Genomic DNA, 27,607 nt, shown 5'->3' on the forward strand with positions numbered 1-27,607 from the left:
GTTGTTGACTTCATAAATGTGTGCATGCCATGTAAACCATCATCAAAGACCGACATTAATTATGAGCGAGCGAGAAGTTTGGTCTCTCATGCTGCATCTCTCTCATGCTCAGTGTTACATTGCACTTGTCCAGAGAAGTTCGTTACATTCTGAACTAACTAACCTCTTTACCGTATGTGTATTTTTGTACTTTTGATATCGACTGCACCACTGAAACTTGCTTGCGTGAAGCGTAACTCGGAAAACAGATAAATGGAAAACCGACATTTATATATTTCAACGTAATTATATCTGATGTTCATTAAGTATTATCTGAGTTTTTGTTGCATTTGTAACGTATGTAGTGCATAAATGAAAACGTTTTAACAGTTGCGTCTATAATTATGTTGAATTGTTTTGGTTTCGCTGACCATTTGTATTGATAAATTGAATCTCGTTGTATTCATTTACATGCTCGTTGAGAAACTTGCGCGCTCTAACTTCGCTCTTTACTGAGCGTGCATCTTCTGTGGAATTGTTCGACATGAAATACCGAGTTGCGATCAAAGACAATTTTATGAAGTGTATAAAATATTCTATTTAACAAAATGTTTTAATTCCCATCGTTTTAAGTTGCATCTTGTGTAAAATTAAAATAAAAAGCGTATGACCGGGTTAAAAATGTATGCAACCTCACATTGCTTCCAGGGACGAAAAACAATCTTTGCAGATTTCGCTTGTGAAGCTAACCAACGGGAAGAGAACTAAACAATCTGTATTGTTGGTGCACCTCGCACTTGAGAGCATCTCAACACAGAGGCGAGTAGTGCTGGTTTTGTTTAGTTTCGGTAAAAATTTGGTTCATGCGAGTGGTGATGCAATCAACACTCTCTGACGGTCTCTGTGACATCACCCAAACACGAGTATAAAAAAGAAAACGCAACAAGTTGTAGTTGTAAAATTGTATGACTATACGAGACAAAATATACACACTATATTTTCATGGTGATATAAAAATTAATTTCATACGCATAGCAGCAGGATTGGATTTTATAACTTACGTTTTAAATGCTAAGTTTTGGCGAATGCTCGCAAAACCGGCCAAATCAATATCAGCACCGTGAACACGAGTTGGCCAGTTGTTCGTCAGCGGCCAATAATAAATAAAATAGATAGTTGGGCCGTCAAGTTTGTCAGCGGCGGTAGCTAGGAAAGAGATCATGGCATGTTACATCACGGCAGTGATGACATATTGCAATTAAAGAGAACGACTTATTTGAGACTTGCAGGAGCTTTCTGCATCAAACAGAACTGATTTGCTCAGTCTCACGATGAAACGGTTCCCTAATGCGTTAAACAGAATGATGCACTATGTAACTCCTACGAATAAATGAACTAAACCTAGACTATAAAGTGAATAATGCCAGAACATGATACTGTCGAAACACATAGATGCTGTCAAACGTTTTTCATGAGCAGTGATGAGAAAAATAAATCAACCGCAAGACTTGAAATGAGCTAATTCATTTGGGTGTCGAAGTTAGATCAACCTCTGGATAAGCTCAGGAGTGAAAGATCTGCTATGCATTCACATCGTCGAAGGAAGATGAATGCACGAATGAAAGCAAAAATAAATACTTAAAATTATGACTCAAAAGAATAACAAATTCTCACAATGAGAAACTGATAATTACACTCATTATCAAATGATGAACTAAAACTTAATTTTTCCAATTATTCTAGCATATAATGAGACTCATAATACGCCATTTTATCTTGCATTCAATCTAAGAAAAATAAACATAAATAAACAGTGGTATTCGAGCGCACACAAAAGGAGAACAGGATAAAACGCCGGTACACTTCCAATCACGATTGATTACTGAGATCAATAATGTGTTCAACATTTAACTAGAATTAAAACAGTACAGGCGTTCATCGTTAACCCCAACATTTATTTATATTAATCACAATGATAATAGCAGTGTAATAAGACAGATTTAGACTTGATGAGAATAATCTGAGATGGAATGGTCAGTTGAGTTGTTCCTTAGCTCGCTTATACGATTGAGTGAATGAACGAACTAAGAAGATGGGCCTACGCTAGCATGTGTTAATGAGGTGAGTTGCTTGAATAAGCCTGAGAGGCGCAATCCTGTAATTGTTTAGGACACGATAGTTCGTACAATATCATGGAATTAATACTTTTTCGTCCGGAAAGGACTTTGGGCATTAGATAAACAAGCAAAACTTACCAAAAAATGAAAAGAAAAATGTCAAGGTTCAATCCCCAATCCATAGTCAATTACAAGTCTAAGTAACTGATATAAATAAAGAAGGGTGAGTAAGAGGAATAATCTGCCGCAGATCGTTATATGGTTGGGAGCGCCAAAATGCCCCGAGCGTCCATACTTTCGTGAATAGCGTAATCGAAGACAAACGAGGCACGTATATCAGATACTAACGAGAGACGTCTATCACACAAGGCTACAGTTAAGGCGACGATCGAACCTAGGGTCCGAGAGAAACGGACAATTTATCGGACACTCCACCATAAACAATAAATGCAAGAACTTAACACAATAAACACAATTTGTACTTTGGCGTGATAAAGAAAACTTAAATTAGTTCGAATCAACCACAGCAAAGAAAGTGACATTAAGATTGATACGCAATAAAACTAGAGCAAACGTTCTTCATTTTAATGGGTAGCTTTTTGGCACGCGCTTGCGTATCATTTTACGATAACCTTTGCCATACCAGCCAGGATTTACCTTCTTGAGCACCTTCTCACGTTCATCTTCCAAGATCGCATCATGAGTGGCCGTCTCTTTAGATTCACTCGGAGATCTATCGCACAAGTCCTCATCATCGGAGAGTTCTAACGCTGGCACCTTCTCGTTGTTTGACCGAGAGACAACCTTGGGTTTTCGTTTCGACTTCTTATCATTACCTAGAGAAACCGTCTTAATTTTAACATTAAAAATTGGTTCATATTTCTTATAATTGGTATTCCGTCTTCTGGCGATGACAGCTCGGGCGCGAATCATTACGTCGTCAGGGGGCAGTCTCGAGTCGAGGGAACTTCGAGACCGTCTACACAAATCAGGGTTCATTCCTCCTTCACAGAACTGGCAGCATTCAGGTTCATCAGAATCATCGCCGGACTGTTTGCAGCTACTCGTGTCTCCACGAGCTGACCGAGTTTTGCTCCGCGTTACGCGTCGAGGAGGTGAGCCGTTCGCCGCCGCTTCTGAATCACTCGACGATTCTACCAAAGATTCGGCTGTAATACCTACAGTGCTTGAAAGTTCATCCGCGCCCAATTTTTCAGTGAGGAGCTGCTTTCCATTTTCGTGTTGAATCATGTCTCCATCAAAGCCCCAAAACCATAATTTTTTAACATCATCTTCAGGTTTCGTTTCCCTAGATTTCAATAGCTGCTTATTTTCAACCAAATCTTGAACTTTACCCATCAAAACGGAAGCCAGTCGTGAAGGAATAATAGTTTTTTCGCTGACGGTAGAAAAACTGTCGTCCCTTTCCTGAACATCGCGTCTTCCGCAGAAGCTATTGAACCAAATGGACTTGAGCTCCTTCGCTTCAGCATCCAAAAGAGATTTGGCCGTTTTGTGGTTGATCCCGTTAGGAATAGGACTAGAAATCGTGGTTCTTTCGGGAACATCGCTCTCAATTATGATGTCTCTTCTTTGAGTGTCTTTAAACGAACAGTTCTTTTCATTTTTATACTTAGTACCTGACAGACCATTTTTCAAATTTTTCCCTAGCAGAGACTCGTCTTTGGGTTTTGGTTCACTCGTCATTCGCAATAATCTATTGTTCTTCCAGCACCGTTCGTTCTCCTTACCAACAATGCTAGTTTCTACTGTCTCTTGACGATCATCTGCTACTCCTTCAAGACTATCACCAGACGTAAACTCCATAATATCATCCAATTTGAGTCGTTTACTGGAAGATAACGCGTCAGAATCAGTTTCACTTCTTTTCTTGCTGACGTACTGGAGGCTCATGTCTTCAGAGTTAGGCTTCAATACTTGCGCCTCGTCATACGAAACCTTATTGATCAAACAGGAACCTTTATTGGGAGTTCTGCTCATTGTTACGAATTCCTTGTCAAATTGTTTGTCATCCGCTTCATCTTTCTCGGTTTCAAGAATTTCTTCGTCGTCGCCATTCGCGTCCATATCGACCGACTCTATTTCACTCAGATCTTCGTCACATTCGTCTTGGGAAGTCGAGTCTTGGCCACTGTCAATAGAACTTCGGATGCAGAGGCCCGTCCCGTAAAAGTTGTTTGTAGGCAGAGAAGTGTTTACTTTGAAATCGTCCTCATCGTCCAAAATAATTACTTCTCGTTCGTTTTCAGAGGACGACTCGTCAGGAGACGAAGCTTTCTTAGAAGTAGAAATATTACTGATAGAAGCGGTCTTGATAAAATTATCGGAAGGTGGTTGAGTTATGGAGAGTAAACGTTCGTCGCGTTTGTCGTCTTCCAGTTTGCAGGACTTTATTTCAACGCAGGTATCGGCACATTTCCATTCTGATTTCTCATCTTTGATGCCCTCCGTTTTGAACGATTCAGTCAATTCACTTTTAACAGCATCGTCTTCTTCTTTCAGCTCTTTCTTGATTTTAGTAAAACCGGCAACAACTATTTCGCTGATCGATTCAGTGAGGTTGTAATCCTCGATTTTATTTATAGTAAAATCATTTCCTTCAAGTAAAATGACACTATCATTACCGGGAGAATCTGGAGCACAGTCTTTCTTCACAGCAGCTGCGACGGGACTCACGGAATCATTTGACTTTGAAACAGTGGCAATGAAGGACGTGACAGTAGCAGCTGCAGCTGCAGTCGCACTTATACGATCGTCACATATAGGGTTCACAGCCACTTTCATGTCACCAGGAACCAATTCGCCTTTTTCGAAGCAGCTGCAAAAAAGCTGGCCAACTGTGCAGCCAGCATTGACTTCCGATTTTATGTCCTCATTCGAACGGCAAGTGCCTTTGAGAAAAAATCGTAAGAAAAGATTACATCTATCGCATCGCATGAGTTTGGCAGCAGCTCCACAAGAAACCATCTTCTTCATGACAACTTCACACTTGCAGCACTTTTCAAAAGGCATCTCATTGCCAGCCATGCCAGAGAAAAGTCTCAGTACCTCACAGTGAATGCAAGAGCCTGTGGTACAGTGCTTACAGTTGTTGCGGTCTGACGCAATAGATGTACTAAGAGAATCATTCGGAAGCATCGGAGGAGCTGATTCGTTATCGTCGCCAACAGCTGTTGAATGTGTTGCGGGCGAAACCAAACTGACGGAGCTTTTCTCCGGACACTTTGGCTCACAGGTAGTGGAAGTAACAGTTGTGACGGAACGACCAATATCTGAGATTGTTAACTTATTGGAAGAAGACAAACTCAAAGACGATACAGAATGGGAGTTAACAACACAGTCACTGTCAATGAAATCTCGAGTCTTAGCTATATTATCATTAACATATTGAGAATCACTTTTTGAGCACTTAAAGTTGACGTTATCGCTAAATTGCTTACGATTATGGCAAAAATGCTGACTAGAATCACACCCTAAGTTTATTTTCGATTTTAAAGAGTCAAAATTTTCAATTGCAGTATTCATATTGCCATCAGATAGGTGGCAACCATCATTGAGAGCGTCACTTACACCAGAATTAGATTGCAATGGCGGTGAGGATAACTTAGCATTTCCATCGCAGGTCTTGAGTTTGTCGTCCAGTTCTGTTGATGTGAGAAAGTCGCCTAGAGATCTATTAACAGATTGCGATGAATCAGGATCGGTTTCTATGTCACTGGAAAACATTTTGTCATCAGAAAACTGCTCATCACATGAATGCGATTTTTCGCTTTTGCCGGCCACTTTGTTGTCGTCAGGCGGTATGAGGCTGGGACGAGTGGTGGTGTGCAGCTCCTCGGGATGCAGAGGAGTAGCCATCTCGAATATTAGATCTTCTGAACGATCATATCGAGGGATTTCGACCCCAAGAAAATCCATCACCAGCTTCATAACAGTATCACACTTGCCTGCAAAGATATATTTCACTTGAAATATAAATAATGAATGGATGTGATCAGAGTAGTTCAACTTATTAAATTGAGATTAATCGATTAGAGTTAATACCACAACGAACGCTTTGTTAATAAAAATGTAAAAGAACTCGCAAATCGTGTAAACTCCAGAAACCGTTTAATTACCGTTTATTTTCATGGTGGCTTCTTTATCCTTAGGTGTCCACTGCAAGTTTACAATGTAGAGACGTGGTCGACGTCTCGCCGGTCTATCCATTTGCCAGAGCCACGTGTACTTTTTCAATACCTGCAATAGTTTGAACAGTTGTTATGAATCAGGTCTCATTATAAATAATTCGTTTACACCAGTAAATTGAATTGCCCCACTGACCTTGTTATAAAATTATATACCTTTAGTTGCTGGTGCAAATGAAAGCTCGAGTTATTCTGTAGTTACAAATTTAATACGTTCATCCTCTCGCCTTGGCAAGATAACAGGAAAGTATGTCACGACTGCAAATAAGGATTCTTCATTCAATACCTTAAGGGAAGAGCCAAGACATAATATAGTGTCAGCAGCGTTGGCAGCTTGACAAGCTCCTTGCCAGTTGAGTGGCCAGCGTAGTTTGCCGCGCTCCCCGAAGTGAACAATGCTGTCGACCAGAGGTTCACCACATCTGTCATGATAAATGATTAAAATCTACACATACATCCCAAATGTAAACAAACTCAGTGAGATTATATGGTAACATAAAGATGAAATTAAAAGTTCATCAATAACTGATTAAAACATCTGGTCGCCCTGCAAACAAGCTGTCATAATGTAATTAAGTAAATAGGTACCTATAACAATGGCGTCCAGTGGCGTGTTTATAGGTGGACGTTCGTTCTGTGACGTCGAAAGTTCGGACGTACTCACGAGCAGGCACACAACCTCGGCAAACCTGTGTCAAAGTTAAATGAACAAGAATTAATGTTATTATGGGATGAACCGCGTGACAAATTAGTTGACTGCACACTTCATGCATTTTTATTACAAACTTTATTCCAGTAAATCAATTTTTATGGAAGGTAATTCTGGTGCTTAGCCTACAACAGCACTTAACATGTGACGCAACATTCCATCTTTCTTTGCCACCTACATTTAAAAGCAAGACAATACCTCAATGTACATGTTGCCATGCACTTCAGAGAGAGAAGTTTTAGAGAGGCCAGATCTGAGGTGCAGGCCGTCACAGTTCTGAGACACTATGTGCTGGAGACGCCCTGCCTTCTGTAGAGCTGACAGCGCCATGTGAGTCAATGTTGGCTCTGCTTCTGTCAGGTCGTGGCTCCTGTAGTATGCAGTTTATTTGCTTTTATAAAGGTAAAATAAAACTCACATCATTATATATTAGTTATTAACCAATGAATGCATGATGGGGAATATGTTGAATGTAGATTTAAGGGATAAATTTCCTAGCCAGAAAATTTATTTTAACCATTTATATTTTTCAAAATACGAGCAGTTGACAGTTGACATTGACAGTTTGAACTAGTTAATGACAAAAATATAAAAGATAAATGGCAAATAATGACGAAAATATTTGGATATGAATTAATCTGATTAAAACAAGTACAGGTAATAAAGATAACACAAGTCGTCAATAGAGAGACCCTAGAATGAAACACAAGTAGTTTGTACCAGCATATACGCTACCGAGAGCATGAACGCACCCAATATCCTCTCCCTTTTGCAGTCTCGTCCAAATGCCGTTGGGTCCGCGGTAGTCGGGGATGTTGGCCGCGGTGGAGATGCCGGCACCGGTATAAACGATCAGGAACTCGGCATCGTGTATGGCCTTATTTGAGACACAAACAAAAAAACATTAATAAAAATACGAAACAATGCCATTCAAAACAAAATAAATGTTGATGCAGGGCACAAGATATAGCATGATAATGCTAGAACCTAATAAGTTTTCATTGCTGTCTCCATATGCCTGAGGATTGAAGAAAACATTGCTGAAATATCAATATAAACAAAGGAAAGCATTAAATAGCTGATGAACTACACTCTGTTCATTGCTTATATGTAAGGCTATATAAATATTGACTTCATCTAAAAAGATTTCATATGGTTTTTCATACAAAAAGGAAAGAACGGATACATACTTACAAGAGTTTTGCATTCATGTTATTAATTACCTGAGCCAACTCTGCGCACTTTCGCCGGAGAGTCTCAGGAGAATCTTCTTTCTCAATGTGCCGGGATTGATACTCTTCCCGCTTTTCTCTCCTGCAGTGAAGAAAATTTATGGTTGATAAAAGTGATCATAAAACATGACTTCAAAATACGCAATATTGTCAATCAAATTGAATGTCACAGTTTATAAGTTATTTTATCATTAAAGAACATGACTGGTTATGCAAAATTTATTGGTAATTTTGAAAAGTGTGTTTTAGTTGGAGACTAAAAATGGTTGCTGCAATTCTCAATTGCATATTATATGATTAAAAATTAGAAGCATAGCATCAATCACAAAAACAACTAAACATTTTTATCAATATTTCCATTAAATTGATTATCAATTTACCAAGAAGAGTGATTGTGTAATTCACATTTTCTGAACCAATCAGAAAAAATTTGGTTTCAAAGAAATGACTTTGTTTTCATACATAATGATAAACCAATGGCACTAAAAAAAATGAACATTAATGTCATTACTAGTATAAGTAGCATAATATCAGTGTTTAGTAAAAAGAAAATAATCAATATAAAAATATCATTGACAAGTTGAATTAAGTGAATGCTCTAAAAAGCTTGGATTCCTTATTGCATGAATAAAATTGGGATTCTTGCTTAATGAACTTAAATGCTTAAATCTCATAAAAGATGGTATTAGGTTGAACACGGAAAACATCTCAATTGAAGTTATACCAATAAAAAAGCTTACAAATTGCATTGACAATGTATGTCTAGAAAGCATGGGATATAACAAGTTAAAATTTCTGTAAATTAAATCCAGCAGCTGGAATCATGATGGGCAGCATGCGGATGTCAGACATTTTCATTGGTAAGCCAAGCAACTTGATTTCATAGAATAAAAATTAGTCAGCACACCTCATATGAGACTAAAAAAGTCATTAAACCAGATTTGAATTCTAAAACTTAGTACTAGAATCCTGAGAGAAAAAGAGACTACCGGTATCAAATTTGAAAGATCAATAGAATTCCAGAAAACACAAAGTAAATAATTGATATTTGTTTCACTTTCTCTAATCATACTAATTTTTATTTCAGTCCTACTCCTTTATCTCAGCCTCCACATGTTGTCTAAATGCATTTTATATTCACTATTTTTTTGAAGCTAAACCCTCTTGTGCCAACATCACAATTGCAATATCTCTGACAAACCCACCATCACTTCAATGTCACACTTTGTCTGTTCTCTAATATCCGCATCTTAACTTTCACCTCCCATCATTCAGAATCATCTCCAGCATTACCCATCTTAACATGCCTTCACCAGATATTCCCAAGTCTCCTTCACACAGAAAAAAATCATCTTTTCTCCTCTCATTCCCCTTGCATGCAGACCTGTTGACACCAAGCATTCTGCTCTCATACTAAACAGGAGGTTCCCACAATCATACTGTGAATTATGAATGTATGGTATGAAATGTAATTTGTGTGATGCACTGTGATTTGATTCATACAGAAGTAGTGCTTTAGCTATCAAGAGTAGATGGCACTGGCAATAATAATGATTATTATTAGGGTAGGACTAGGTTTGTATGTCTGAGCGCAGCATAAATACAGCACTCATCTACACAGCTTCTCTTTATATTTGTACTCTAGCTGAACAATGGAACTACAGTTGAAATGTCTTAAGTAAGATGTAACATAACATCAACTGTGTTTCAATACCTCTTTCATAAAGCATAGCAATTTTACTTAAACTAGCATGTTTTAATGTACATAGCAAAAATATACTGTAAAACAAGATAAAAAAATAATAATAATAATCCTTTAAAAATTTGCTTTATTAATTAAATACAATTCATCACAATTCCTCAAAAAATTTTGCATCATGAAACGTGAATTCGAACAAGAAATTCAAGTCACGTCAAAGAAGTGTGATGAAGAAAATGTGACATAATATACAAATTGCATTGACAATGTATGTCTAGAAAGCATGGGATATAACAAGTTAAAATTTCTGTAAATTAAATCCAGCAGCTGGAATCATGATGGGCGGCATGCGGATGTCAGACATTAGTTTACTTAAACTAGCATGTCTTTATGTACATAGCAAAAAATATCATACTGTAAAACAAGATCTACAAGAAAAAATAATAAAAATCCTTTACAAAATTTGCTTTATTATTTAAATACAATTCATTACAATTCCTCAAAAAATTTTGCATCATGAAACATGAATCTGAACAAGAAATAAAGTCAAGTCAAAGAAGTGTGATGAAGAAAATGTGACATAATTTCAAATACAATGCAAGCATAAAAATATGCTAAATAAAATAGAAAAAGCATAGTATATCAGAATTAATGACCATTAATAGGTTACAATTATTGCATATTAGAAAGTAAAAAAAATTCTCACCTCTTGTTGAATTGATCAACTAATTTGGGATTGTCAGCCAAAAATTTAAGCTCAACATTGGTTAGCTCTTTTAGATCTTGCCTTTTCCGCAGTAGCCATGTCACCTGAAATTAAATAAATAAATAAATAAATATTACATTTTCAGCAATTTTTACACTTTATAGTAACTCAACAAAGAAACTTATCAACAATTCATGCTTCTTACAAAGTGGCAGGTAGCAATGCTTCTAACAAAACTTATTTCAGCATATGACACTTGCCTCTTGAAATAATTTATTTAAATAAACCAAGACAATGAGCTGGGACAAGAAATCTCAGAAAAATAAATGAGATAAAGAATAAAAAATGTTCAGGCATAGTTATGTGGCAGAAAATTTACTGTGTTGTAAAATTTGGAAATTGTGTAGCAGGATTGGCAATGATAAAATCAAACTGATTAAATCACATAATTAACTCACATGATTTTGTATAAAAATCCTGATTTTTTTATTGTTTCAATTTTTTTTATTTTTTATAGGTATATACTTAAATACATTGAGTGGCAGTTTTAAATTTATTTTGAGGTATTGTTATTCATGGTTTAGTATAAATGTACTGTGACAAATTGGAATGTAAACCTGTTGCCTTTATTGTATATCATGTTCATGTTCCAATGAATTGTATGTTTTTGGTACAGAGGCATCAAGTGTTGCAATACATTGTAAATAGGTAGCAGCTTTGCTAATTCTTATAAGGCTATAAGTAGTCTTTAACTTTTTGACTTATTTATTTTATATTAATCACATTATACAATTTACATGTCTTAGCTAGCTTATATAAGAAGGGTTGGTTGAGATTGTATTGACCTTTTAGGCATTTAGAAAGATTTTCCACTCTAATACAAGTATTCTAATTAAACTATTTAACTTAAATGTTTAAACATGTGAATTTATAACTAGAAACAAAACAATTACAATTGTAAAACTATATATAAAATAATTAAATGCAGTGAATGGAAATAAAATGTTTGAATTGTGTACATATTTATTTCAAACAGAGTGAGCTTTTCTCATAATATAAGTCTTGTTTCAAGTCGTTTGAGGTTTGTTTGGTTGTCATTCAGTTTGTGTTTAGTACTAGTTAATTGGTCTGAATCAAATGAGAACAGTGCATTCACTCACTCAGTCACTAGGTACTAGTCAGTGCGTTTAGAGGGCATAGTCTGGTAGATTTATAGGACATGAAACTAGTTGATCTATTGATGGTGTTTTGTACTGTGCTATCAGCTATCTATTATGTGACTCTTTAATGTTTAGATCTGCATTCCTGAAGTGTTGTTGTATGTTGAAGTCAGTTAAATTGCCAATATTAGCTCATTACCTTGCTCCATAACAACTTTACAAAGCTAATGAATAGACTCATCAATAATTGTTTACCCAAAATTCCAAAAGTGCTTAGCACCACCTTGACTGTTCATTAAGGCAATAACTGCCCTTTTAGCCATCCATATACTGTTATTGTTAGTAAGCTAATTGCAACATAAAAAATAATGTATCAAAAAGACAAAATAGCTGAAAAAATACAAAAAATAATTGATTTGTATTTATTTTTATTTTTTCATGTAAAAAAATCACCAACCCTGCTGTGTAGCATAGGTATATTATGACTCGGATAGTTGTGAAAATGAAAGATAGATAATGAGATGTAGCACAACAATACAGGATATTATATTGCAGTAACAGCAATATATTCCATTACAATAAGAGGTAAAACAAGAAAGGCCATAGGCTATTTAAGGATTAAAAATTGAATTGGTAAATAATTAATGGCAGCAAGGCAGAGTTTGACAACATTTGTTTGTTAACCCCATTCTCCAGTTACATTACTGGGCATCCTCAGCAATTTATACCAAAAAATTAGCTTTAAATTCTTCCTTTAAGAAAGTTTAATACATGATCCATTGCATGTTATCATGCATCATGAAGAGCATACAACTTCTGTATTAGTTTCAAATTCTGTAAAGGCACCAAGACAGCTCAGTGATACCATGTTTCCACAACTGGTTTCATGTTTCCACAACTGGTCACCACTAGTTTCAGAGGCCAGTAAGCTCATACAATAGGCTATCAATGGCTTTTAGTTTTTAGGAGGTGTAACTGCCAGGGTGTGTCTTTATGGGCAACAAGCAGATTAGATATGTGACAATTTTAGTCACTGTTAGTTATTATTTTGCATACCAGTTGAACAACTTATTCCTAAAGATTATTAATCAATTTTTAGTAAAATATGAAACAACTTAGAAATGAGTCTTAATAGTTAATTTCAAAGCAAATTGATAAAAGTAGAAATTCATCTGGTAATGATAGGTATACCTATATATATATATATATACGCGTGCGATTAACGACCAGAGAATAAATTGATTTAAATTATCAAAAAGTCGGACAATTCTTCAGATGACGTTGGTAGATCGAAAGGCATATATCGAGAAGTAGTTTTAGTTTAATAACGACGTTTCGAATGTAACAAACATTCATTTTCAAGTTACAAAGAGCATTAAATATTGAAATTCTGGTGGAAATAAGTACATAATATATGTAAATAGGATACTATAGTAAAATTTTGAATCAAAAAATCACTCTGAAAATCATTTCAAAGTTCAGCCAAATCCGGTAGTTAAGAAAGAGGTAGCAGGCGTCCAATTCGTAGAGACGATGAGGCTAGCCATCTTCGGTCGATTGATGTCAGGCCACTGCTTGATGACAATGCTGGTGGGTTCCTTCAGCACAAAGCGAGTGACGGTCTGGTTGTGAGATTGTCGCGTGTGGTTCCCCTGCCCTCCGGGTTGGAGGTAGCTAATGAGACAGCGTCTCGGTGTCTTGGTTGTTGATCCAAAGTGTCCGAAGTAGTCCATAAGATGAAGAAGTCTACAACCTTCTTTGAAGCAAAATTTATAGACCACAACGGCCTCTCGGACAACTCCCGAGTTTTTGCGAGGGCCACTTTCGCGTTTAGTTCGGAGTTTGATGATGTTTTTACGAAGCCTGTTAAATTCATCGACAATTTTGAGATGAAGTTGCTTGTCTGTAATGCTTTGAGACCTGGTCTGGTTGTTAGCTTGTCTCAGGTGGTAGTAGAAACGGCTGTTCAATGTCATAATTGTTACCCCAATGACTCCAATATAATCCAAATAATGAAGAAGTCTACAACCTTCTTGGATGCAAAATTTATAGAATACATCTGGCCCTTGGAGAACTCTCGCTTTTTTGCAAGTACCATTGTCGCGTATATTCTCGGTTTTGACGTTTTTAAGAGTGTCACGAAGCCTGTTGAATTCATCGATGATCTTGAGATGAAGTCGCTTCTTTGTAATACTTTGAGACCTAGTTTGGTTGTTAGCTTGTCTCAGATGGTAAGAGAAACGGCAGTTCAATGTCGTAGTCGTTACTGCAATTACCCGAATGCAATCCAAATAATGAAGAAGTCTACAACCTTCTGTAAATTTTGCTTCAATGTCAATGTACCTTTCAGATTTTTGAGTGTGTAGACGGGTATTGTGCAAGGGTATCATAAATGCATTGACCAGACCAGGTTAAGCACATAGCTTTCAGATGCAAATAGTCAGGCATAGTGTTTCCGTACATATCAATTGTTGATGTATCATTATGTCATTGAAATTACTCATTACTCTTGGAAGAATATTGAAACTTCCTTGAAAAAATTGTATAAAGGCTTGAGTGTCCAGATCTGCTTTTTAGGTTCACAATATGTGGCAGTTCAACAACAAGCATGGCATGCTTGATGAAAACTGTTGAAAGATATTCAACGGCTCTTGTTTATAGTTTGTGTTGCTATTACCCATTTCTTGCTCAATATTTTTAGAGCTTTGAGAGGTGTTTTAGTTGTATTAGGTGGATGACCCAGTGGAAGGGTTGAAATTTTACATGGTCATGAAACAAAATTAGCATTTTAAAGCTGACTCTTCAACTATTATGTTTCCTTGTTATTTTACTAACTAGTGCCTGCCAAGGGACAGGAGCCACCATCCCCTCACCATCCATTTTGGCAACCTTGCCGTTTGGTTACTGATGGATATCGGCTTCCACCGTCTTTATAGGTTTGCCTCGGCCTCTTATGGCTTAAAAAATGGCATCCTTGACCTATATAGTGCAATGCTTTACAGTTTAAAGACTGGATTAAATATACCTAGTATGTTTTCATTAAGTAAGAGGAAAATGAGTTTATATAGCTATAGAAGCTAATATGAAATATTATAATATTCTATATAAAATTATTATGATAAATATTTACCATGAAATTATGTACAAAATACAGGGTACAGAGGGTGCAAGCAGCATTACCAAGACATGGATTTTTGGCCCAAAGCGTCGCCAGCCATTTTCAAGATCCGTTGCCAGGTAATTTTTAATATGAAAGTGCTGCAAGCAACTTTGATACGGTAGTATATCTCTTACTCTCCACACTGATCGGGAAAAGTCATACTTTTTCCTGAAATATTGCGGCTCTAATATCATATAATTTCAGTAGGTAGGTATGAAATCTTGCGGCTCTAACATCATGCATTTTTGTTTAATTAAGAAAATCGTGGTTCACACTTGTGGTAAACACGTCATTTAATAAAATTTTCAACTTCTGCAATCCGCAGTACTTCAAGTTGTCTTCAACACTTGCATTAAAATATCCTACAGAATGTAATGGTAATGAGTCAACCCAAAATGTTTTGTTGAAGATTGCATATTGCAGTCACATCAGAGCAGTCAGACTGTGTTATCTTTTGTTCAGTAGCCATTTAAAGTAAAACAAAGACAAATATTACTGTTGCTGTTTCTGGGTAAAATTGGAGATTTGGTAGCATGAGCACAGTACTTTGTATTCATAAAGACGTTGTTGCCGGGAGGCTTTTGTGGCTTATGTAGCACAGCCTATCTGTGCTTATTTATCCATGTTATTTGCCTCTGGCCTTGCCTTTACCTCACCTCAATGTCTTTGTCCTCTTGTTTCAGTCTCTGTTACAGATATTCATTGACTATAAAGCTGAGCCCAATGAATGACACTCAGCTGTGTTAGGGTACGTACACAGTGAAAGCAGGATGCCAGCGAGCTGGTTACCTGCTGAGGCTGGCGCCTGAAACAAGCGCGAGAGGGTGTTCACAGAGGAAGCAGGAAACCAGCTGTGACCTAATCATAGACTCCAACTTGTTTATGAATAATATATGTTTAAAAATTAATTTTCATAGACAACACTTCTAAAAAATCCAGTTTCTCTGATGTTACACATGTACAATGAATTTCTAATTTTATTAAAAAATAAATAAAAATAATAATTTTTAAAATTTTGTTTGATAGTTAAAAAATTTAAATTTTCAAAACTATTTATTCAGTCAATTGATAATCAGCAAAGAAACAAAGAAAATGGAGGGTTTAAAGGTACAACTAATTAAAAAATGACCATATGCCAAGCAGTTTGAGCAGATAAGAATGTGCAGTACATTCCAGTAAATAGGTATAAGCAGGTTGTCGGCAGAAGCCTATTCGTCCAGGTTTTCACTGTGAACACTTACATTATTATCCTATGTTCATTCTTGTGGCAGGTTGGAGTAGGTTGCCCGCGCGGGCAAGCCTGCTTTCACTGTGTACGTACCCTAACAGAGCGGTCTGACAGTCCTGACCACTCGTGCTTAGCCATGCTGGTTAGTGAATGTTCACCCTTGTGTATATATGTTTTGTCCGCATTTTAATTAACTTGTGTTTTTGTAAATAAGGCATTGGTTCTTGATTTATTATGATTCTTTGATTCACTACATTAACTACTGCATTTTCTCATGATTCCTATTTTAAACAAATAGTCACTATACTGGTACTTAATAGTCTGTCATTGCATTCTCAACTGTGTTCACCTTGCCTTTTGTTTTTTTTTTGGTTTTACTTAACTTGTTTTGATTCCATTTAATTATGACTATATTCCTTGCTTGCTTTGTTAAGGTTAATTGACAAGTCCCTTGCCATTACTTTACCCTGCAATGCTTGATTACAAATTAAACCTTTCAATCACAGCTTCTCAAATTATACATTCTTTGCTATTTTATTAATTTCATTTATTCTTCACAGCTGGCACAGCAATGTCAAGTTCACATTAACCCGGCCTGTGCTCTTCCCTTTATTAGTGTTTTTTGGATTTTATTTTGCCTACCACAAATCTTAATTTTCAGTAATTTTGTAAATATGTGAAGAACTTGTTCATTTGATATTGTTCCTAATAAAATTTAAAACCTCAAAGCTTTCAAACCTTAAATTTAGACAAGCATTTGTGCTTCCACAGTATTCATTTACTCTTGTTGTTGTGGCCCCTCTTGTTATATGAGGGGATAAATTGCAACTCGCGGTGCACTGAGACTCACACAATAACAATGTAAACAAGTTCATGGCTCATAAATGACCAAGCAAATGACCAAGTGCCATGAACCCGGACCCATGTGACCAAGTGGCTACAACTCAACCTGACTAGTGAGGAATGGGTAATTAATCAGAATAAGTATTTTTTTGTTTAAATCTATCGACAAAGTCAATTAAGGTAAGTTCTGCTGCTTTGACTGATTATTGGCCTAATTTGTTTCCTCTCATTTCCTGAACTTTACGAACTTTTAGAAAACATGTCCAACTTTAGGTGAAATTTTGAAATGTGTTCACTTTAGGATAGAAATTGCACTACCTTAAATATTGTTTGTTAGCAATGCTCTGCTTTCAGTACATGAAGCTTAGTTCTATCTATCATTTCGTATTATAAAAGGAAATCAATCTTTTGATTTCTCATTAAATTTATATTTGTCCTCTTGTACCCAACTTGCACCCCTACCTCAGATCCTTCGAACAAATTATTATTGGCAAGCATATATTTATTTAGCTTCATTCGTTTCAAAATAAACTGATTCCAAGGTCAATAATATTTGGGTAGCCTCCTGGGTCTAGCTATAATGAGAAAATTGTCACAATCATTTTCAAAAACAGATTACCGTACAGTGTATAAATGGAGATTCATTCATTTAAACAATTAAATATGGGAAAATAAAACAAGAAGCGATGACTGTTTTAACTATATATGTATCTACAAATTCTAAGGACTTTATAAGAGTTTAAGCAAAAGAATTGGAAAGTACTATACCAGTAATTGTGAAATTTGGACTTGACAGCAAAAAAAAATTTATCTGAGCGATAATTAAATTGAATGTCAAATTTGAACGTTCAAATTAACAAATGTCATATACAAAATTACTTCAAAATAGTTTCAAATTGACTTAATCACAGTTGATTACATAATTGCTACAATCATTCTTAGACAAGATCATTCATGCATAGAATATAGATATCAAATATCACATAGACTTTTATTCCTATTAAACATTGGCCCTTGATAAATATAATTATAATGAACCTTGATCATTTAAATAAGCATTGAATCATTAGAACTGCATTTCAAACCAGTTCAATCATTTACACTGACAGTATATGAGCTAAAAGTAAAACCTAATATTTAAAAATCAGATATAATGTTGTTACCGGAGGTAAAATTAGGCTACTGTGTAGCCCAACCTCCATGTCTTTCTTTACTAATTATCATATTTCTTCAGTTCTCAATCCAACTCAATTTAAATTAAATTCAATATTTTTATCTTTTTCAGTGTAGGTAGATGACCAAAGTATAATTTTCAAACTTGAATTATCACTCTTAAGTATTTGGATTCCTACTCAGTATCTCAGCCTGGGCACTCAGTTGCACTGGTGAGTGGCATAGAATTTTATATCATTTATTCATTGATAATTTAGGTTACGTTTTGTCCTTGCTATTTTGCTAGTTTCATTGATATTAACTTCTTGTGTTCCATTGTATTTTACTTTGGTTGTGTTCATCTCTGACTGATATGATTTAGTTTGAAGAAGTTAATTTATTATATTGCATCATGGTTATAATTAATTCCAGCAAGTTATGTTCACAACTCATCTTGCAGTGTTCTTTTATTTATATGTTCTCTTGTGATTCCTTTCAATTCAATCCTCGTTGAGTACTTATTAGTTTTGAAGATAAATTCACAATATGGAGATGAGCTGCTACTAGTTTTAAGGAGTTAATGGTTCTTGCTTTGTTTACATTCTACATTCCATCAGGTTATCAGTCATTCATTATTGGCATTTTTATTCTGTTCTTTTTGTTTGCAGTTAAATCTACTCATCTCCACCTGTCTATGCTCCTTACATCCAATTAACTAGCACATTTTCATTACACTTTCCACATTAATTCAATCATTACATTTACAATTTATCATGTTACATGTTCATTTACTGTCCCATATTTTAATCCATTATTTATTAGAACCAGTCTTTCATTCTCCTTCATTCAGAATAGGGTTGTTGCTATCTAGTTAAAGAAGCAGATAACAGGTGTATCTCACCTGCGGTACAAGACATTTCAGACCCGGCAACAACATGAACAAAGAATGTTGTTCATTAGGGCACATTTGATCTTTTTGAAATCAATTCATTTGTGAAGTATCTTACAAAAATATGCAACAAAATATTATTATGAAACAAAATAATATAGTATGCAGTAAAATGGTTTGAATTTTTTAAAATAAAGTTTTGCTAAAGGCGCGTCAGCAAGTTGCACTCAAAGTGTTTGCCCCCATGAAGCAAAAATTGCTCTTATAGAGAGGATGTTATGGCAACCACATGAAGAAGCACACGCCAGTTTGCAGCTCTCAAGCCAGTGTCATAAATCAATCTTGTGGTTGAGTGCGGGGATCACAGCAAGCATGAGGTGGTAATATTCCAGAGAATGTTTAATAATAGGGAGAATACGTTCAATATTAATAGAACGTTTTACATCGCTAATTATTCGTCGTTCATATTTGCCATGACAGCAGTAAACAAGACAAAGACAATTGAGAAATTTTAAATATAAATAAATATAAGACAAATTGAAATCTTATGTAGAGTTACATATATTGACATAGAAGTATCATATTATAATGCATTTTCTGACTGGCATTTCATTATTCTGACTGGCATTATTTTCATTTTCTGACCAGCAACGTTTGCTGCTGCCATCAGTCTTATTCGAGTCAAAACAACAATTTCTAACATTGACATGTTCATTCCTACGAAGCTAATACTGTTAGATCAGTTGCATTGAAAATAGTGGAATTTGTCTTGAAATTGATGCATTAAAAGCTGAGTATTGTTCCCAAATAATATCTGAGCTCAGGCAATTTCTACCCTACAGAAAAAGCGTTACAAACGTTTACCTAAAAGTTGACATGTTTGCCAAGAGATTATTACTTAGAACGTATTCTAATTACAAAAAATCATTTATTCTGTAAGTGATTTTTAGCAATACCTATATAGCGATAAGTGAAGCGATACCTATTTTTCACTATTCAGGGTCTAGTTTTAATCACTTTGTCTGGAGTTCCCAAGATCAGACATGAAATTTCATTAAGTAAAATGATGCAAAATTTGATATAGGTACTTGCTATTAAAATCCTTATTGACATTATTATAGAAATTATTATCAAAATTATTATTGGAAATATTGAAAGTATGAATATAATTTTTAATATAATTATAATTGTAATTGTTCATTGAAATTAATATTTAAATTATCATTGAATTTTTATTAGACATATTGTTATTAACAATATTATTAATAATATTATTGAAATAATTTCAATAATAACTTTAACACTAATTATGATAGTAATTTTAATAATAATTTCAATAAAATGTTCACTAATAATTTCAATGCTATATAGAATAATAATTTTAACATGTATTTAAATATTAATTTTAATAATAAATTCAATAAGAATTCTAATAATAATTTCAATAACATATTTAGTAGCCTTTTTAATAATAACCTTTGATAATTTTAATATAATATTTTTAATAACATTTTGAATAATAACTTCAATAATACTTTTTATAATAATTTTAATAATATTTATTTAACTTATTATTAATGATACCGCCTCCTCTTTCAATGTAAACTGTAAGCTTTTTGCCAATGACGTTGTGTTCTATAGCTCGAGATTTGCAAGCATTATCAAATGTTTTACCTTTCTCTTCATTAAAAACGATTTTATATGCATTGTCCTTATCAAAACTATCAAGCACTTAGTAATCTGGAGTGATGTAACTTTCAATACAAAAAAAGGGACATCACATTACTTAATAAATCATTGCATTTTATGCTTAGGGATAGGTATGATGATAATGAGTCCCTTGACATGCACTAGCAAATTATATACCGGTAGGCAGTTTAAAATTTAAAACTTGACAATATGTTCAAATTTCAACTTTGAAAATTCATGAATATAGCACTTTGTCATGATGAATGTATTTTTAAATCTGCTTTTGCCCCCGCTTGTTCCCCAACATTCTAAACCGTGCTAATCAAGGGATTGCTGTATTCCAACAAATAGCCAGATGAGTTCAACAAGATTGCTCCAAAATGTCTTTAAAAATTAAATCTATTCATTTTAAAATTAACCAGTATTAATTTGATTTCGAATATAACGCAAGTTTTGAGCATTCTGGCATGATAAGCTCATGGCTTCAATTTTTGCCAAGTCAGCAACTATCGCGAGCAGAACTCTTTGCCCTGGTGCACAATCTACCGTGCTTCTAGTACAAAATCTACTCTGACAATTAAAACAGCTAATATTGTGATAGTTTATTCTACTGATAGAGATCATATCTGCCATCTGAAAACAGATGCACATTATTAGGTACCGATTTGTTACATTCACAGTTAAGAGAGGCAGTAGGCACACATACAAGGCAGCAGGCATGCATAAGAGTACATAGTCAAATATTAGATAAAAATATTTCAAGTTTTCTGAACATTTCAGAACATTTTCTATCAATAAGTTTGATTGAAAAATGAACTTTTCTTTGGTCCCAATACATGGGTCTGGGGTCTGCCGGACCTGACATGAAATTTTTCTGAGTAAATTTAGAAAAATTTGATAAAAAGTTTTATGTTTTCTGGATGTTTCAGAACATTCTCTATCAATTACTTTGATTGAAAAATAAACTTTTCTGTGACCCGAATACATGGGTCCAGGTCCGGGTTTTAGTCGGGTCAGCGGACCTAAAATGTAGGGTAAGCGCGGTATATTCCGACACATTAAGGACGTAGCAAGAAATGAATGGCTATAAAAATATCACCGTATGCACAACTTGAGTTCTGATTGCTGTATGTCACTCTCAAAACACGACACTATGCGCCAGCAAAGATGAAATGTCACAAACTGTTGCCATATTTAAAAGCCATTAGAATTCAAACCTACAAAATTCCGGAATTCTGATGCTGTGTGTGACTAAATTTGGCATATTGTGAGACCAATTCTGGCAGCGCTTCAAACTTGATTAATTTGTAATTCCGGCGCCCTGTGTTGGAATTCTGACACCCTGTGTGAGCTGTATCTGAATACGGCACAGCTTGGAACAAGCTTAATTAAAAAATTTCAATTTTTAATTAAGCTTTTTAATTAAGAGCTATTAAGCTTTTAATTAAGAAAATTTTAATTTTTGGACACAGCTCGGAACAAAAGCTTAATACGAGGGAAAAAAGTTAAGAAGTGTCGGAATTACCTACAATGTCAGAATATACCGCGTTTACCCCTAGTTCTTCCAAGTAAATTTCCAAAATTCAATAAAAAGTTTCATGTTTCCTGGACGTTTCAGAACGTTCTCTATCAATTAGTTTGACTGAAAAATGAACTTTTCTGCAACCTGAATACATGGGTCCAGGTCAGGGTTTTAGTCACTCGGTCCAGGTCTGGGTTTTAGTCACTTGCTCTAGGTCTGGCGGACCAGTCCTGGTCCGGGTTTTAGTCAGTACCAAAATAATTGTTTCACAATGACTTACAAAAAAGGCAGTTAAAAAATGGGCCATTTTTCTTATTTTTACCATGTTTTTACCACGTTTTTCTTGACTTCGTTTCGTGTGTCTGTCATTAAAAATTCAAATTTTAATTTAGAGTTCTTCTGAACATCCTAGAAACTTGAAATTTGGCATGCATGCTAATGCTGCCTAACAATTCAAGATTTGATTATCAGAAATAATAATTTAACAATTTTTCTAAATAGAAAAAAAAAATTCACGTTCTGGAATTGAGTTTTTTCTCAAACATTCACACTTGCCGCCAACCCTGGAAATTGATTTGAATTGCTAAAATTGCTAACTAGAATAAAAGTAAATGCTAAAGTAGAAAAAAAAAAAATAAAAAAATATTTAAAAAAACACATTTTTCTGTTTTTTACAAACTATTTTAGTGAAATAAAACAAATAAAAAAAAAACTTTTTAAAACCATGTTTTCTTAAACTTTTTAAAACCATGTTTTCTTAACAGACAAACAAGAAAAACATTTACTCTTACATAACATTGTACATAAAATTTTACATAACTTAAATGTTATGTAAGAGTAAATGTTTTTCTTGTTTGTCTGTTAAGAAAACGTGGTTTTTAAAAGTTTTTTTTTATTTGTTTTATTTTTCTTAGCTTTGTTTCGTGTCTGTCTGTCATCAAAAATTAAAACCTTAATTTAGAGCACTTTGGAAGATCCTAGAACCTTGAAATTTGGCATGCATGCTTATACTGCCTAACAATTCAGGATTTGATCATCAGAAATAATAATTAGAAAAAAATTTTTAGAAAAAAAAACTAAAAATTCAGTTCTGAATCAAGTTTTTTCTTGTACATCTAGACTTGCCAACCCTGGAAAATGATTTGAATTGCTAAAATTACTAAACTAAAAATTGCTAAAATTGCTAAAGTGAAAAGTAGGACAAAAAAGAAAAACATTTACTCTTACATAACATTACATAGCATTTTGCATAAACTAAACGTTATGTAAGAGTAGGCTAAACACACCATATTCCGACATATTAAGGATGTATCAAGAAATGAACGGCTATAAAAAAAATCACCGTATGCGCAACTCAAGTTCTGATTGCTCTAAGTCACTCTCAAAACACCACACTATGCACCAGCAACAATGAAACGTCACAAACTGTTGCCATATTTATTTAAAAACCTTTAGAATTCAAATCTACCAAATCCCTGAATTCTGATGCTGTGCGTGACTAAATTTGGCATATTGTGATACAAATTCCGACAGTGCTTCAAACTCTTACTAATTCATAATTCCGCGCCCTGTGTTGGAATTCCAACACCCTGTGTGAGCTGTATCGGAATCCGACACAGCTCAGAACAAGCTTAATTAAAAAATTCTAATTTTTTAATTAAGCTCTTAATTAAGAGCTATTAAGCTTTTAATTAAGGAAATTGTAATTTTTGAACACAGCTCAGAAGTTGGAACAAGCTGTGTGTGTCCAATTTCAAGCTATGTCGGAATTCGTTTTTATGTGTCTAAAACCGTCTCTTAACTTAATCATCAATTAATTTATTTACCACTTAAAATCAGGAAATACAAGTATACTTAAAGGATTCCTAATAAATTCACAGACTTATTTAAGAGTCTCAAAGCATAATATTCTTTCTACACAAACAGTTAATCACTATTTGGTAGAGCAAGGTCAACTATCAACTTTGACACGTGTGACGATGTTCTTACTACAGGCTGCGCCACAAAAACTTACTTATTTGAAAAAATTCCTGTGCGGTTAGTTGGTCGGGTAGAGGGGCGAGAGGGGGTGCATCTGAAGGGGAAAGTTCCCAAGTTTGTTTCTCAAAGTTTCTCAAATAAATTTTCTGTAGTGCAAGAATTAACTGAACGCGATTTTGTTGCCCCTCAAAATGCATGTAAAATGCTGGTTGACAACCTGCCTGAAGACGCGGTCGTTTTTTCAGTGGCGAGGCTCACTTCCACATTTCCAGCTGCGTCAACAGGCTAAACATGCGTTATTGGTGTGGTGTAAATCCACGCGAGTTTCACCAGAAGCCACTTGACTGTGAGCGAATTACTGTCTGATGTGCGACGTCGGTAATGGGAATAATTGGTCCTTATTTTTTTAAGAAAACGAACGCACAGTTACCGTTAATGGTGCTCGTTACAGGAACATGATCGAGGAACTTTTTTTCCAAGACTCAAAGAAATGAACTTTAGGAAACACATAAAAATATTCGCAAAGGTTGGGCCGAGCGGAAGACCCATGCCCAAACCGTCAATCTGTCGGTACAACTTGTTAGCAAATATGAAAAAAGATTCTAAAACAGATAATTCCTGAGTTTTCTTTGCTATTAAGTTTTTAGTGAATTTGCGATTCAAGCAAACGAGTGATATTAAACTTGATTAATTTGTAATTCCGGCGCCCTGTGTTGGAATTCCAACACCCTGTGTGAGCTGTATCTGAATATGACACAGCTTGGAACAAGAGTAATTAAAAAATTTAAATTTTTTAATTAAGCTTTTAATTAAGAGCTATTAAGCTTTTAATTAGGAAAATTTTAATTTTTGGACACAGCAATAAGCTTAATTAAAAAATTTTAATTTTTTAATAAAGCTCTTAATTAAGAGCTATTAAGCTTTTAATTAAGGAAATTGTAATTTTTGAACACAGCTCAGAAGTTGGAACAAGCTGTGTGTGTCCAATTTCAAGCTATGTCGGAATTCGTTTTTATGTGTCTAAAACCGTCTCTTAACCTAATCATCTATTAATTTATTTACCACTTAAAATCAGGAAATACAAGTATACTTAAAGGATTCCTAATAAATTCACAGACTTATTTAAGAGTCTCAAAGCATAATATTCTTTCTACACAAACAGTTAATCACTATTTAGTAGAGCAAGGTCAACTATCAACTTAGACACATGTGACGATGTTCTTACTAGTTGACTTGGACTTTTGCTCTGAGGATCTTAACATTTTTCTGCCAGACCTAGTGTTTTGCAGGAATCTGGTGCGCAATAGTATGACGTCACAATTTCAACCATCAATGCATGCATGGAACCAAGACAAAGCTTAATATAAATGAAAAAGTTGAGAAGTGTCGGAATTACCCACAATGTCAGAATATGGTGCGTTTACCTTAAATGTTTTCCTTTTTGTCCGTTAAGAAAAAGTGTTTTTTTAATTGTTTTATTTCATTATTTTAAGTTTTGTAAAACCAGAAAAATTTGGCTTTTATAAATGTTTTTATATATATTTTAACAGGAGAAATTTGCAAAAGGCCATAGGAATAATGAAATTGGCCAGATAATATTGACAGGCAATTTTGTTTATTCTATGGGTGGCTTCTCAATTCTTCCCATTTTCCAGTTAGGTAAGTAATAGAACGCACTAGATCGCATTAGAAGGCCCTAAATCGCCTTAAAATGCATTAGTATGCACTAAAATGCTCAAAACCAGATGATGACGTACATTGGGACAAGCCAGATCACCCAGATGCGAACGTACGCCAAGACAAGCCAGATGCAGACGTACGGTACGTCGGGACAAGCCAGATCACACAGATGCAGACGTACGTTGAGTCGGTCGAGACAAGCCAGATGCGGACGTACGCCGGGCGTGTGCGCCAATAACATTATTTTATCTCTTTGTATGCCGCGTTGTACGCCAGTAGAAGGGCTTGGAGCCTCATTTACGCCGGATTAATCCGTGGAAAACGGCACCATCCTGGGTATGGGGCCAACTGGCCAAGATCTTCTGATTTATTAAAATTCATAGTGGCAAACCAGAGATTTTTTAGAATCAGTTCATTTTTAATATCCTCATTTATTCAAGATTTAAACCAATTTCTTATGTATGATGATGCTTCTATCCATGATACTTTATTGGTCTACTTATAGAACTCAAAAATGAATTTGAGGGAGAGTCTAAAAAACTCTCTGCTTTGCTACTAGGTATGCTTCTGAAGGCGTAAATTTTGCTACTGAAGCATCGCCAAAGATCTTGCAATATTCATCCACTCTCAGCACAGTGGGGTACAGAATACAGAATTAGCAGTCTGAAATAGCCTAATGGCCATTTGGGCCTTTGGCCAACAAGGATTTTTTCTTAGAATCCAGATCATTTTCGATCCTTTGATAGGCTTGGACGCTTGGTCCTAGTTCAGTTTTATTCTCAATATCTATAAGCAAATGCTGGTATCCATAATAATAATAATCCATGATACTTTACCAGCTTACTCATTAGGTACTCATAGGACTCAATTTAATAAAACAGGAAATTTGAACAAAACCTCTGCTTTTCCACTAGTATGCCAGGTCTGCAGCCTGCAGGACTGCAGGTCATACATCTGGAGTTATGGCTGAAATTATTAACAAAAGTTTTATGAGAGATAAAAAATCTCTCATGATAAAAATTCAGTCGTACCTGCTTCATCTTGGAGGAGCTTTTCTTACTAAGATTAAGAGTTGCATTAGTAGCAGCTCTTCTTTTAGAAGATTCGACAACGCCATCGCCCCCCTCGTCCATCATGTTTACAATAATCGTCCTTTCTCATTCGTGGTCACGTCAAAAATACGGCATTTACCGCAACATTAGAACTTTTTGCGGAAATTGATCAATTTCAGCAGGTATGAAATCATAAAGATGAAAATTGTCAGTAAACGATCCGATGAAAAATAATCATTAAATGATCTTCTTATATGTAGAATATTATGAATGCAAATCGATTCATGATGAGTGTTTTCTCCATACACTTCAGTCCCACATTAACAATGCTTAATTTGATTCAAAGCAGATAATATAACTCATTCCAACATAAAATTTATTTAATTTAACTTAGATAAAGATAGGTAGATTTTTATACACAATAATTACACACACAATAACAAGCTGAAATCTACCTTCTGATATAAAATCAGTGCGAATCTGATTGTATTTCAGAAATTCTATGTATATCAATTAACATACACTTGAAATAAACGATTCAGGATTCCGTTCATTACATCAACTCTTGTCAATAATTACTGGACTATGATGACTGAAGTAAG

At 35.0% G+C, this 27,607-nt stretch overlaps 1 protein-coding gene across 1 annotated transcript; it reads right to left on the minus strand.

Moving 5' to 3' along the window:
* Positions 1 to 926: 926 nt before the first annotated feature.
* LOC108681617 lies at positions 927 to 27,113 on the minus strand. Its single transcript, XM_018170667.2, has 9 exons — positions 26,985 to 27,113; positions 10,651 to 10,754; positions 8,237 to 8,327; positions 7,766 to 7,890; positions 7,212 to 7,383; positions 6,893 to 6,993; positions 6,591 to 6,726; positions 6,236 to 6,356; positions 927 to 6,064 (listed from the first exon to the last, which is right to left on the minus strand). Exons 1-9 carry the CDS (start codon positions 27,087 to 27,089, stop codon positions 2,676 to 2,678), a joined length of 4,344 nt encoding a protein of 1,447 aa, XP_018026156.1. The 5' UTR covers positions 27,090 to 27,113; the 3' UTR covers positions 927 to 2,675.
* Between the last annotated feature and the right edge of the window lie 494 nt (positions 27,114 to 27,607).

This window comes from Hyalella azteca, unplaced genomic scaffold (assembly GCF_000764305.2).
Source record: "Hyalella azteca isolate HAZT.00-mixed unplaced genomic scaffold, Hazt_2.0.2 contig12864, whole genome shotgun sequence".
In the NCBI taxonomy this organism is placed as follows: domain Eukaryota; kingdom Metazoa; phylum Arthropoda; class Malacostraca; order Amphipoda; family Hyalellidae; genus Hyalella; species Hyalella azteca.

What these genes read in the sequence shown, in the direction of transcription:
- LOC108681617 (XM_018170667.2), bottom strand. Translation starts at nt 27,089, where the DNA reads ATGATGGACGAGGGGGGCGATGGCGTTGTCGAATCTTCTAAAAGAAGA. An exon ending in CAAAAGGGAGAGGATATTGG is followed by an intron (nt 7,384 to 7,765) that starts GTGCGTTCATGC and finishes TGCATACTACAG; the next exon opens with GAGCCACGACCTGACAGAAG. An exon ending in ATGGCAACATGTACATTGAG is followed by an intron (nt 6,994 to 7,211) that starts GTATTGTCTTGC and finishes ACTTTGACACAG; the next exon opens with GTTTGCCGAGGTTGTGTGCC.